At 33.3% G+C, this 14832-nt stretch overlaps 1 protein-coding gene across 1 annotated transcript; it reads right to left on the bottom strand.

The window, feature by feature from the left end:
* Positions 1-9183: 9183 nt before the first annotated feature.
* LOC141392249 (uncharacterized) lies at positions 9184-12599 on the bottom strand. Its single transcript, XM_073965201.1, has 2 exons — positions 9504-12599; positions 9184-9204 (listed from the first exon to the last, which is right to left on the bottom strand). Exons 1-2 carry the CDS (start codon positions 12597-12599, stop codon positions 9184-9186), a joined length of 3117 nt encoding a protein of 1038 aa, XP_073821302.1.
* Positions 12600-14832: the final 2233 nt, after the last annotated feature.

The raw sequence follows: 14832 nt of genomic DNA, 5'->3' as shown, positions 1-14832 counted from the left end.
CAAAAAACCTTTATGGCGACCCATCGGTGAAAATGGATAGGCTATAAGAAAGTGGTCTGCCCTGCGCCCCTCAATCGTGTCAGGGATAATTACCGCAGGATCCAGTCCAGTATTGGCGGTATATTATTGAATTACTGCTCCATTAATGGGAACCAACGCAGCTCGTTGAAAAGTAGCTAACATGGACTGATTCGATGTATTACATAGGGGCCTGCCACCGATGAAGCAGCCATAGGTCAATATAGGTCGGATCACGGGCTGTATAATACAGTGTTTTGCATGTAATCCTGTGGTCTTAGATTGCATGTAATAAAGTGTATTTAGCTTCCGTAGAGAGACTAACCCTCTATTTTTGTAACTAATTTTTGTTCATTCGTATGTATTCGTAATAATTTAGGCATCCATAGCTCAGCCCCCAGAAGACATACATACCTAAGAAAAACGCACACGCAATAATTTAGGTTTTGCCTTCATTCTTTTCAGTCATGTACTTAAAAACAAAGACATAATAAATACAAAAAAGGCAAATTCATATAATGTCATGTTCACACGAGCGTTTCAATTACGTTGTTCGCCTGTCGAACGACGTACACGAATTAAACCGTTTCCACGACACGATTCGTAATTAACAGAAACATAAACAAAATTTCTTTAATTTTTGTTTCCTTGTTTTCACGTAAATTTGAACCAAAAACACATAAAATATGCATTAAATGAACAGGAAAAGCAATAGACTTTCCTTCAAATGTGTCTTCTACATTTAACTACACACTTTTCATTAATTTTTTCCATAAATTCTGAATAATTTTGTATTTTCAATATATTTTTATATGTTTCTATTTTCAAAACTAAAGAAAGGGAGACATGTCAAAACTATGTTTGTGTATACAGACTTTCAGGTATTTGTTTCCTTTTTGTTTCTGATTTTTTACGCGATTTTGAGCTAATGGACTAGAAATGTCTGTGGAATTAAGAAGGAAACACAACCTTCTTCCTTCTGCATCTTTATAAAATGTTTAGTTCATTAACTTTCATTCATATTTTTTCTTTTTTCTAAAAATTTTTGTGATTTCAACAAATTTTCAATTTTGAATTTATACATGTCATAATTAATTTTTTCGATAAATTCTCTCATTTGTTAGGGATGGGACTTTTTTATTCGTCGTTCAGAGAGTATTTCTACTCGAACAACGTAGAAAAATCGTCGTTCGTTCAAAGAATTTTGTGTGGGGAAATAAGTAATTTATTCGTTGTTATGGGTCGAACAACGAATAGAGAACGAACGACGTACCGTGGAAACGGCACATAAGATACGTGCATGAATTACAACAACTAACAAATTTACAAAAGCAACATTGTTGTTTTTGAAAATTAATTGTCAAAAAAAGTATTGAATAATAGGGTCGTTCTAAAAATGCTCTCAGGAAAAACATAAATACACTTTGAAAATGCTCTGAAATAGAACAAATTTGAATCAAATGGTATGTTCCAGTACTGCAAAAATCTACTAATTTTCACTATTTTTTCCGATAACATAAAGGAAAAATCGTTATCGTAGTAAAAATAAGTAGATTCTTGCAGTTTCTGGAACAGACCAAAAATGTAAATATAAAGCATTCAGAACTTTCGTAGGTCATTTTTATTACACCTTTAGGATGAAAATAAGTATTTTATGGGAGAAAATTTCGAAGTTTCAAATTTCATGAGTAGACCCTATAACATTTTGAAACCCAAATTTACAAAAAAAAGAAAAAGAAAAATACAGCTGATTGTAACTTCTGCCTTATATAAATGTGCCTTGATTTGACACGGTAGAACAATATATGGTAACTGAACTGGGCTGTAATGTTAGTGTCAAATTGCGTATGACATTTTTTATATTTATTAATATTTTCGATGTATATTAGGGACATATGTTTTCTGTGGAAAAAAATATAGAATTTAGAAAAAAACAATTTCCCCTATAGAATTCTTCATATCAATGACATGTATACTCCTCCAATTCCGAACGAGGTATCTCACACTAAAACACCGCTTATAGTGGCGGTACAAAATTTGTTAATATGTGTGGTATTTCGTTAAATTTAAAAAAAACTAGAGGCCTAATAAACATGTGCTTTTTTGATTTCAAAAAAGAGACTGAAACAGCTTCTCCTTTTTCTATGAAATTCCAGCAACCTCAAACATTTTTTAAGAATTCTATTGGCCTGTTTCTCTAAGACGATATGAATTCAAATTCGTTCGAATTACTGCCAAACACCTGTTATTGCAGAAAATATTTGTTTGAAAACAAAAATGAATCAAATATTTTTCAAAAACCATAAGTATGGTAGTGGTTCGAACGAATGTGAATTCGAATCGTCTTAGTGAAACAGGGCGTATATTCTGCTAGGAATTATTATTAAGTGGAATCATGGCACAATTACCAAGGTAGTGGTATCCAAGCAGTGTTCGAATATGAAGTGTCAAATCCCTTTATAAAAAAGTATTTTTGTTGTAATTTCCCCAACAACATAAAGAAAGTTTTGACATAACGTATTCAAAATTTTATGATGCCACTACCTTGGTAATTGTGCCATGAGTGGAATAATATGGAAATATACAAATTGAAAAAGTAATGAATTTTTATTAATGTTTTTCGAAATATTCAATCAAATGTGAAAAACAATTACTTTTTTTAAATTCCAATAGTTTATAAAGATTTTCTTGTTTTGATTACATATACAGGGGACGATAATATTACAAGCAAAAACAAATTTCTATGTGGTTGCTGTTGAATTGTATTTGTTGTAGTATTTATTGTTCTACCATGAATAACGTTGTACAAGTTTCATTGCTACATGCAAATGAAACATTGTTTTCATAAAATGCATTAGATGGAATTTACTAATTTATACTATTTTTTCCGACCTCATACAAGAAGAATTGTTATCGTAGTAAAAAATTGCAGATTCTTGTAGGTTTTGGAACAGAGCAAGAATTTCAAAATTTACTTTTATGAAAACTTAATATGAAAATCATTTATGAAAACGAAAACAAATTTTTCATTTCAGATTTTCAAGAAACAGAAATGACCCCCAGGGGAGATATTCGTTTTCTAGAGATAGTGGTTCAAAAGAATATACAGGAAAATCTAGATCAACAAGACTATCAGACAGGCTTTGATAGTATTCACACTAATGCAGTTACGCAGACAGTAAAAAGATATAGACGTACTCGGAGATAACACTCGTTCCATCACAGCAGAAGAACGCAAGTTGATGAGGCAAATTCGAGCGGATTTAACACAAATAAACTCCGGACTGTGAAGCCGCTTAAATTCTTATTCCGTAATTTATTTTCAACTAAAACTACCAGGGCGTTAATACATCGTCTTTATGAAATCGCGACATAGTGCGTAGCCGACTGAAACTTTTTTCTTGTATTAGTTAGGTTTTGTAAGGTAATGAGAACTTAAAATTCCTTTTACTGTCCCTTTATTATTCATAATATAATTTCATACACTCTTCTAAAGTATGTTTTTGTGTATAATCAATGCTTTTTAATTGTTATTTATTTATTTATTTATTTAAAATATTTATTATAATAACAAATTATAATAAAATTATAGTAATAAAGCACTAGCAACACAGGCTATCGGCTTCAATATAACTAATTTAGGTTGAAAAAATATAACATGTAATTAATAGATAAACTTAATTATATTTTATGATGTATGTTGAGGTATTTTAAAAAGTTGTAGATATTGGTGATGTTTTCAGGAGAGGCAATTTTTAACATATTCAATGGGCTCGTCGATGAGAAAAATTTCGCTCTTACATTTTGAAGTGCCGGGCAATCAAGGACTAAATGATGGGCGGATAAATTACAGCGCTTGCAGTAATCACATATTGGTTGGGATTCCTTTTTGAGAATATAAGAATGAGTTAGATAGCAGTGTGAAAGCCTTAGCCGGGTATAACATTTATTTTGATATATGTTTGTGATTGTAGGTAATATTAATGGCTTATTGTCTGGATTAATGTGTTTGTATGTATGATTGTATTCTGCCCAAATTCTTTCTGCTTCCTTATTTGTAAGATTGTTTGCAGCTTTTATTACATTCTGTTTTGTGGATGGTATGAATGTATATGTTGGAAATTGTTGTTGGACAGATTTGGCGGCTATATCTGCTTTTTCGTTTCCACTTATTCCAACATGGCTCGGAATCCACATAAGTTTAACTTTTGATTTCAATTTTATCATATCCTGTTGTATTGAAGTAACAATTTCGTTTTTGTTCCAGCCATTTTTGCATGAAGAAAATACCGATCTGCTATCTGTACAAATAAGCGTCTTAGTTTGGCGTGTCTTGCATATATCGATGGCTTTTAGAACAGCTATGGCTTCAGCATCGAATATTGAACTATATTGTGGAAGAAATTCTTATTTCGTAATTTATTTTCAACTAAAACTACCAGGGCGTTAATACATCGTCTTTATGAAATCGCGACATAGTGCGTAGCCGACTGAAACTTTTTTCTTGTATTAGTTAGGTTTTGTAAGGTAATGAGAACTTAAAATTCCTTTTACTGTCCCTTTATTATTCATAATATAATTTCATACACTCTTCTAAAGTATGTTTTTGTGTATATTCAATGCTTTTTAATTGTTATTTATTTATTTATTTAAAATATTTATTATAATAACAAATTATAATAAAATTATAGTAATAAAGCACTAGCAACACAGGCTATCGGCTTCAATATAACTAATTTAGGTTGAAAAAATATAACATGTAATTAATAGATAAACTTAATTATATTTTATGATGTATGTTGAGGTATTTTAAAAAGTTGTAGATATTGGTGATGTTTTCAGGAGAGGCAATTTTTAACATATTCAATGGGCTCGTCGATGAGAGAAATTTCGCTCTTACATTTTGAAGTGCCGGGCAATCAAGGACTAGATGATGGGGGGATAAATTACAGCGCTTGCAGTAATCACATATTGGTTGGGATTCCTTTTTGAGAATATAAGAATGAGTTAGATAGCAGTGTGAAAGCCTTAGCCGGGTATAACATTTATTTTGATATATGTTTGTGATTGTAGGTAATATTAATGGCTTATTGTCTGGATTAATGTGTTTGTATGTATGATTGTATTCTGCCCAAATTCTTTCTGCTTCCTTATTTGTAAGATTGTTTGCAGCTTTTATTACATTCTGTTTTGTGGATGGTATGAATGTATATGTTGGAAATTGTTGTTGGACAGATTTGGCGGCTATATCTGCTTTTTCGTTTCCACTTATTCCAACATGGCTCGGAATCCACATAAGTTTAACTTTTGATTTCAATTTTATCATATCCTGTTGTATTGAAGTAACAATTTCGTTTTTGTTCCAGCCATTTTTGCATGAAGAAAATACCGATCTGCTATCTGTACAAATAAGCGTCTTAGTTTGGCGTGTCTTGCATATATCGATGGCTTTTAGAACAGCTATGGCTTCAGCATCGAATATTGAACTATATTGTGGAAGAAGACCAGTGGATTTGATTGCACCATCTTCATTCACGACTGCAAAAGCGGTGCTAAACTCAGATTTAGATCCATCTGTATACAGTATTTCCCAGCCTGTTCCTTTGTATTTTTCAAAGATGTCTCTTGATAAGGTCACGTAAACCGTTGGATTAGTACAGTTTTTGGGGAAGTTTGTTAAGGAGTTTTCAAAGTTTTTCATGTCCAAAGCCCACGGTGGATGTGTTTGGCACGGATTTTTGTAAGGCGGCAAGTTCAACTGTTTTGCGATTTTAAAAATCTGGCTCAGAGTTGAATTTTGTTTTAGCTCCATTTTCCTTTTTCTCAGTAGAGATAACTCATACGACAAAATGCCAGGTTGAGAACATATTACTTTGTGCGTAAGACGAGCTTTCAACTTGTACGCATGCAGGTGGAGTTTGTCAAATCCAGCTTCAGCCATCAAATTTGCGATGGGTGTTGTTCTGAAGGCACGAAGACTAGATCTTACTGCATTATGGAATATACTTTCAATGGGTGATGTAGCAGATTTAGGTGCTCTTATATAAAAAATTAGACCATAATCAATCTTTGATAGTATTATAGAGTTAACAACTTTCAATAGTGTGTTTGAATGTACATGGCTTTTTTTAGATGATAAGTATTTAACAATATTGAGCCTACTTTGTAGGCTTTTTTTTATATATTCACAATGTGGCTTAAAATTATATTTATTATCTATATATAATCCTAATATCTTACAGACATTTGTGTTTGAAATGAAATTATTGTTATAAGATATATCGATGGGGTTACAATTTCTTTTATTGCAAATATGCAGATGAACTGTTTTTTCATATGATATTGTGGATCCTGATTTAATGGACCAGTTGTCAATTTCTTCTAAAGTTTTCGAAAGCTCGTGGCTGGTTTCAGTATTGTTTTGAGTTTTTGCTATAATATACAGATCATCTGCATAAATACAATGAAAAATTTTTTTGTTTTGTGATAATATTTTACTGAGATCGTCAAAAGCAATTACAAACAGTGTGACTGATAAAGGAGATCCTTGAGGGATACCATTGTACAGAGAAACTGTTTGAGATTGTACATTATTTACTGACACCGAAAATTTTCTATTTGTTAAAAAGGATTTTATAAAATTGAACATTTTTGGTCCTATTTGCCACTCTAAAAGTTTTTGAAGCACAATGTGTATTCCAATTTTATCGAATGCCTTTATAAAATCAATTGAAAGAATAGAGGTATGTCTTCTTGTTGATTGATTTTTACGTATAATATGGTCTATAAATAACAGGGCATCAACTGTGCTAAGACCTGGTTGAAATCCAACTTGATTGTTAGATATAAGATTGTGTTTCTTAATGAACCACAACAACCGTTTCGATATAATTTTTTCTAAAATTTTGGCCAAACATGGCAATAAAGATATAGGTCTGTATGAATCGATTTGGTTTTTTGGTTTATTCGGGATTTTTAATTGTTCTACAAATTAACTCATTATAGTTTATCAACTAATAAACACAATAAACTTATTTTCCATATACTCTTCCTTATATTTATTTTTTTAATTTTGCATAACCTCCACCTTGTTTGTTTCTTAACTTTATTTATCTTCTCTTTGCGCTACATTTGCGAATAAAAAAAATTGAAATAATAAACTATGCATTAAATATAGTAAAGCATACATCGGTACGTACTAGCAAACAAACATACATACATATTTGTTGTAATAGTATTATGTACTTTATTCACAAGAATATCAACAACAACAGTAGCAACAAAAGCTACAATATCAGCAGCAGCAACTCGTTTGCGGAAATTGAAGAGCTTCCGTCTTTACTATTGCAAGTTGCAAAATTTTTGTTATGCAAAGCCGGATGTTAATTGTTATTCAGAGGATAGCGAACTCAAAACTACTAACAAACAAAAACTAAAGAAGGCACGAGTTTTTTTAGTTTAAAATTATGGAAGATATATGGTGGAGTTTATGTATGAAGAATACAAAATTAAAGTTTGTACAGAAGATATTTAAATATAAACTCACGGTACGCGAAAAATAAAGTTATTTTTATACCCTGCCACTTCGTGGGTGGAGCATTACAAGTTTGTTTTGTTTATAGTGTACAGTCAGTCTTAGACATACATATCATTATAAATTCATATGTATTTGTAACATGTTAATGGACTTTTGTTTTACATCAATGTGAAATATTACGTTATTATTAAATAATACACCCTGAAAATTTATTCAAAGTACGCATAACATCGGAATCAATTTGGACATGCGGAACAAATTTTCTATAGTGATGTTTTCTGATCCCTTGGAAACTTAAATGTCGAATTACAGCTATTGTTATGTAAAAAATGATCTAAAATCCTAAAATAGAAAAAATTGGGATATGCTTTTATGCGGTGGCTATACTAAAATTTGGACCTATGTCAACAATTTTTCGTAGAGTTTTCTGACCACTGAGGAGCATAAATGTCAAATTGCAGCTAATTCAGTTAGAAAATGTGATTAAAATCTTACAAAAATCACCCGATGGTACCGTTGTATGAGTACTGTACAATTTTCCCATTTGTAATACCCACCATCTTAGGCCTACTTTATTTATTTATTATTGTCTACACAACAAGATTAAAATCTTATATTTAAAGTACAGATTTATAATTATAAGAACAATATCAGACTTAAATGAATAATTTTATATTGTTCGCACAGAAAGTTATTAATTATTTGCGCCCGCAAAAGGTTAAATAAAACACGATTTGTTTTCTATTGCAAATTCACAATTTATTTGTCGGCTTCAAATGCTGGTTAAATGTCAACTAAAAACTATTGTTTTCTTATCCCTTCTTAAAGGGCCACACAACAAAACGAGACAAAATGAAAGTGAAACATAAAAACATTAGAAATGAAATAGAACGAGAATAACTCGATCACAACATAATATGCATAAAGGGCCACAGTTATGAATTGTATGCAAAAGCATACCAAAAAAACTGCAATTAACAACAGAGTTGTTGTTATCCCTTTGAACACATAACGAACGACGAAAACGAGCAACTTACAAATGTCTAAAACTTGTAGGCAATGTTGTTGTTGTTTGTCGCTGAGACGGACACAGCACAAAACAGAATAAGGAAATGTATTCGGGACAAAAATGACACAAACTCGACACTGCACATTAGGGTGGGACGAACGATACGAACATTAACGTGGGTCGATTAAAATGTGAAATTTAAATAATTTAAATACAATAATAAAAATGTAGACCCATTGGACAACTAATACATAAAATTACATAAATTAAGAATAATCGACAAAAACGTATGGTATTCTCCTCCAACATCCTCCGCCCGTTGAATCCTGTAGGTTCAAACATATTGTAGTAGTAAGGGAGCGTTTTTGTGGATGGGGCGACAACAGCAATAGCGAGACTACGAACGACTTATAGCGGCTTGATAACAGATTCCCTTGACATATGTATATTGTTGCATACGGTGCAATTATTATTTCTGTAGTTCCTGAAACGACATCTTTTTGGCAACAAGAAAGATTTTATGGCGGTCCGCCAAATTCGATGAGCAAAACGAGCCAGCTGTACTAGTGAAATATTCTTCCAAAGAGATAGTTCTTGGGGAATCATGTGGACAACGTTATTAGACTTCTTCTTTGGACATCTGTTGGAGAAACAAAACACAAAAACAATTAATTGAATACATTTCAAATAAACCAAATGCTTATCCATAATGTCCGAAATGACATTGATTTTACAAATGGCGTTTGTGGAGACGGCAGCTTTTCTGTATTCTGGACCAATCATGATAAACTCGTCTCCACTATCAATCCAATTCGAGCCTTCTTCTGGGAGATACGGGCAGCTACGAAATCGACCAGCTAATACGGACTCAAGAACACAACGACAGCGAAATACCATATCGGCTGGATTACTTTTCCTTGCTATATGTCACCAAAATACGTTTCTAGTTTTTCCTTTAATCTCTCTGAAACTATTGACCACAAAATAGTTCAGAGTCGACGAACGAGGTTTGAACCACATGAATGTTGTCCAAAAATGCAACAACGAGACGAAATTTTCAAGTTTGAGTTTGATTTTGAGCCACGTTTTACTGAGAACAACGGCAGAACGACAACGTAAGGGTTGAAATTTGATGCCAGCAACTTTCGATGATTTAGAACTCCAAGTAAATCGTAGATTTGTGGATACGAGCAACAAACTTGATCTTTTACTATGATTTGTGACGTCGGACAACTCGAGGCGATAGTGGAAGACATCTTGCAGAGATTTCCAAGACATACCCAAGGTATTGGTGAGGTTGTCCGATGTTTTTATGATGATTTCAGTATCATCATTCGAAGTGAGAGACGCATGGTTGCAATTCCATTTAGCCAACTCAAAACCATGCCACTTCAAGATTTGTATTAACTCGTCCCTCTCGACAGCTAGAGTTTCGATGTTATCGGCGCCAGTTAGTACGCCATCGACGAAAAGATCTTGTCGTGTGATCTCCGAACTACTATGATGAGATATTTTGTATCTATCTGTAATGAGAAACAAACAACGAAGCGAAAAGGGGGCGGCCGACAAGCCATTATTAACAATGTTCAATTGGAATACCTTTATATTATCATTTTTGTTACTTCTCCACAAAACGAGTTGAGAACTTCTATCTGGTTCTCCAGTATGAAACTGCCGATACATATTCAACACGTCAGCAGTGAGAGCGTATTTGTTCCAACGAAACGAAAGGAGTGTGATGACCAAATCCAGTTGTGTTGTTGGACCGACCATCAATATATCATTCAACGAATGATTCGACGAAGTGCGAGCGACGGCATCAAATACGACTCGATGTTTTGTAGAGCTACTATAATGCTTGAGAAAACAATTATGAAGTATTAAATAAGGCAAATTATTCAACGATTGGTTGTAGGGCGACATGTATCCGAGCGACACATATTCTTGCATGAATTCTTCATGCATCGATTTCAAAGTTGATTCACGTTCAAGTCGACTTTCGAGCGACAAAAAACGTCTACGAGATATTGCAAATGAGTTACCAATATAATTGGATAATTTCTTGAATGGAAGCCTAACTGCTACTCTTCCATAAGAATCAAAGCGACTATTTTCGATAAATTGATCTTCACATGATTGTTTTTCTTTAGTGTGTGTTGAAGTTCCATCAATATTAGTATCTTCATGCATACTTACAGTTAAATTGCAAGTCAACGAGTTTGAATTAGAACGACTAGGCGATGAACCACCAACTATCCATCCGAAAACTGTATTTGTAAGACATGGCAGACCATTTCCGAACGAAATTTTGCCATCCAGCAACAAACCGAAAAAGACTTCGGCACTTAAGAGCACATCGATAGGTTTTGGCTTGTAGTACAATGGATCAGCTAATTCTATGTTTTGGGGAATCTTCCACTGCGAAGTATTGATTAATTCACCAGGTTGACGAGACGAAATGTTTTTAGTAACAGCAAATGTCGAGGACCACATGAACGAATTACTTCTTGATTTTATTGTAGTGTCCACAGAAAACTTGATTGCTGTTCTAACTTCCCCGATTCCAGAGATTTCTTGAGAAAACGGTCTAAATTTGAGCTTCAGCCTTTTTGCAGCTTCTTCCGAAATAAAATTGAGTTCAGAACATGAGTCGAGTAAAGCTCTTACCGTCTGAAAGTTACCACAATTGTCCTTCATTAGAATCTGTGCTGTTGGAATTATTGCTCTCTTGAACGACCGAGCTACTAACGATACTGGATTTCCACTGGTTGACGGTTGCGGTGAATTACTATTCGAATTTGAAGAACTGGGTTGATCTGGACTACTGAAGATGTGCAAAATTGTGTGATGTGCAGAATCACAAACTCTGCATCGAGAATTTGAGGAACACTTCGAGACCATATGCCCTTTTCGAAGGCAGTTAATACAGTGTCCATTACGTTTTACGAAATTAAAACGTTCCGAAACAACGATGTTAGCGAACGACGAGCAAGTTGAGAGGTTATGTTCACTTGAGTTACAATATGAACAATTCGAATTTGAGTTGACAAAAGTATGAGCCGACCGATTGAATTTATTATTTGGTTTAGGTTTATTTGCAACGACCTTTTCAGGAAATTCAATTCTCTTTTTATGGCTTCCGAGAAACTGACAACGACGACTTAAAAGTTCATAGCACAAATCCCATGAGGGCAACGATTTAAAATCTTGTTTCTCATCATAATTGTCTTTTGTTTCATTGTCCACTTTCGATAGAACCATATGCACTAAAATTGCATTCATAACATCCGCCTCTGATCCGAGCGACAACAACGAACCACGAACAGCAGATACGGTATCAATAAGATGGCGCAACGAAACACTATCACTCTTTTGCATTTTGGGAACGTTGAATAACGAGTCGATATGTTCTAAGAATATGAGCACTTTATTATCATATCTTTCTTGTAATCTTTGTAAAGCTTTCTCGTAATTGTCTTCACACACTTGAAATGGTTCCACGACAGCTAAAGCTGGGCCCGAGAGACAGTTCAACAAGTAATTGAATTTTTCGATAACACTTATTGAGTGGTTTTCATGAACGATATTGTTATATGCTGTAATGAATCTTTGATATTCACTATATTTTCCATCAAAATTGGGCAACTTTAGTGACGGTAAACGAGAACTAGAACCACAAGCCATTGAAGCGTTCAACAAACTATGTTCCATAGACACTAAACCACGATTTTTGTTTATCAATTTCAATATTTTTGATTTTGCAACAATAAATGTTTCTTCGAGATCACTTCGAGTATTGTCATTAGCATTAATAGCTTCGATTTTACTTTGTGCATCGCACAATTGTTTAAAATATCCTTCTAATATTTCGAGACGACATTCTAAAATGGTCGAATCCATTTTCGAACCATCTTTTTCCACTTTCTTTTGTATGTTTGTAATATTTTTCTTTATTGAACTACGTTGTAATTTAAGAGACGCTAGGTCCGAACCACTAGCATTCTCTTCTACGATCTCAATATCGTCTTTAGGCATTTTGTATAGTTTAAGAGAAACACAATCGAACAACTAAAGAGAATTTGGCTTCTATTTTCAAATAAAAGCGCCAAAATTGTTTATGCAAAATCAATGTTTTCACTCAAGATGGTGTCAAATTGTCAAGGTATTTTATTTTCTAATACAAATTAGAAAATTCTTGGTTGTATAAGTGCATTTTCCAACACTTTCCACGAACGACGATCAATGTATGTATGTATGTGTTTACCGCTATTGCGTAACACCAAAGTTCTTCGAGCAACAAAAATCCTCTTTCTGTTAAAGAATAATATTTATTCTTTTCAACAACAATATATTTTTGAACGACGGTAGAAATTAAAATTAATCGAAACCACGATAGGTTATTAAAGCGACGAATTATTTGTTCTGTTGTTACACCAAATGTGCAGAACAACAACAACGACGAAAGGCACTGAGACACAATAATTCTTTATTTCACTTTAAGTGTTCAATTAATTATTTTAATAATTAATTTACTTTAATTTTATGACTACCGTCCTGTCACGGTCGCCAAAATGTTCGCACAGAAAGTTATTAATTATTTGCGCCCGCAAAAGGTTAAATAAAACACGATTTGTTTTCTATTGCAAATTCACAATTTATTTGTCGGCTTCAAATGCTGGTTAAATGTCAACTAAAAACTATTGTTTTCTTATCCCTTCTTAAAGGGCCACACAACAAAACGAGACAAAATGAAAGTGAAACATAAAAACATTAGAAATGAAATAGAACGAGAATAACTCGATCACAACATAATATGCATAAAGGGCCACAGTTATGAATTGTATGCAAAAGCATACCAAAAAAACTGCAATTAACAACAGAGTTGTTGTTATCCCTTTGAACACATAACGAACGACGAAAACGAGCAACTTACAAATGTCTAAAACTTGTAGGCAATGTTGTTGTTGTTTGTCGCTGAGACGGACACAGCACAAAACAGAATAAGGAAATGTATTCGGGACAAAAATGACACAAACTCGACACTGCACATTAGGGTGGGACGAACGATACGAACATTAACGTGGGTCGATTAAAATGTGAAATTTAAATAATTTAAATACAATAATAAAAATGTAGACCCATTGGACAACTAATACATAAAATTACATAAATTAAGAATAATCGACAAAAACGTATGGTATTCTCCTCCAACATATATATTATAGTATAGTAGAAAAAAACGTGCAAGGGTTCTCATGCACCAATTCGGTTTTGTTGCAGTTTTGGTTTTTCCAGATCACTTCGTAAATTCGTAATTGTAACTGTAGAGGAAAATGACCTTCTTAGATCTTCAACATTAAACGTGCGTTAGGCAGCTTAAAAGATACTATACATTACATTTATTTATTTTTGCCAATTAAATCGGTTAAAAATCACTGATTTTTGCAATTTTTTTTGGTGTTTAACTTTTGGTTTTTTGTCCATATCCGTCCGTCTGTGATAATTACTCTAACACCAACAAAAATTGAGATATGACGAAGAAATTTTGGGAAGATGCGTCTTTTGTCTGCAGACAGTCGAAGATGGACTATATCGGCCCACGTTTTGGTATAGCCGACATAAAACAGTACCGCCGGATTTCAGATACTGTCGGTCTGAAATTGTAGCTGAAAACGTAAAAATACCTGAAATCAGCGGTACCGTTAAACGGTGTTTGCATTAGAGCTGTTTGTCGGGATAACCTTCTTTATGAGGATTTATTTGACGTTTGCGCTATGGAATTGACTTTTGAAACGTAGTGGGTTTATTAAATCCGGTTAAGTGCAAACGGTCTACGCAGCATAGAGCCCGAGGAAAATCATTTTTGTGGAGGTGGAGGGTATATTTAGTTTGCTTTTCCGTTTGTAACGCATTGAAATAATTATTTGCGACCCTATACAGTACATATATTCTTGATCAGTAGTGCGATTCTGTAACTTTTTTTAATAACGAACCGACATCGGTAGTTAACAAAAATATTCGGTTGAGTTAACGAATGTGCTATTCTGTAACTTTATGTTACCGATTTTAGAAATCGCTACTACATACCGACGAATATCGATAAAAAGACAAATTGTCAAATAATATATTTTTGTATTTATTAATGTATTTTTAAGTGAAAATTATTAATTCTTCGCAACTATAGAAAATAAAACGCGTAAAGGAGGAAAAAATACCTTCTTTTGGAATGAATGAGTCTAAAATTTGTGTCTGCAACAATGCGAACCCA

This window comes from Musca autumnalis, unplaced genomic scaffold, assembly GCF_047663935.1.
Source record: "Musca autumnalis isolate F117 unplaced genomic scaffold, ASM4766393v1 scaffold_2, whole genome shotgun sequence".
Taxonomy (NCBI): Eukaryota; Metazoa; Arthropoda; class Insecta; order Diptera; family Muscidae; genus Musca; species Musca autumnalis.
The sequence above is the reverse complement of the archived record's forward strand: the minus strand, read 5'-3'. Positions and strand labels throughout refer to the sequence as shown.

Excerpts from the sequence above, each read along its gene's own strand:
- LOC141392249 (XM_073965201.1), bottom strand. The coding sequence starts at position 12,599 with ATGCCTAAAGACGATATTGAGATCGTAGAAGAGAATGCTAGTGGTTCG. Across the intron at positions 9,205-9,503 it reads TTAAAGGAAAAACTAGAAAC|ATGTCCAAAGAAGAAGTCTA; the intron begins GTATTTTGGTGA and ends TTTCTCCAACAG.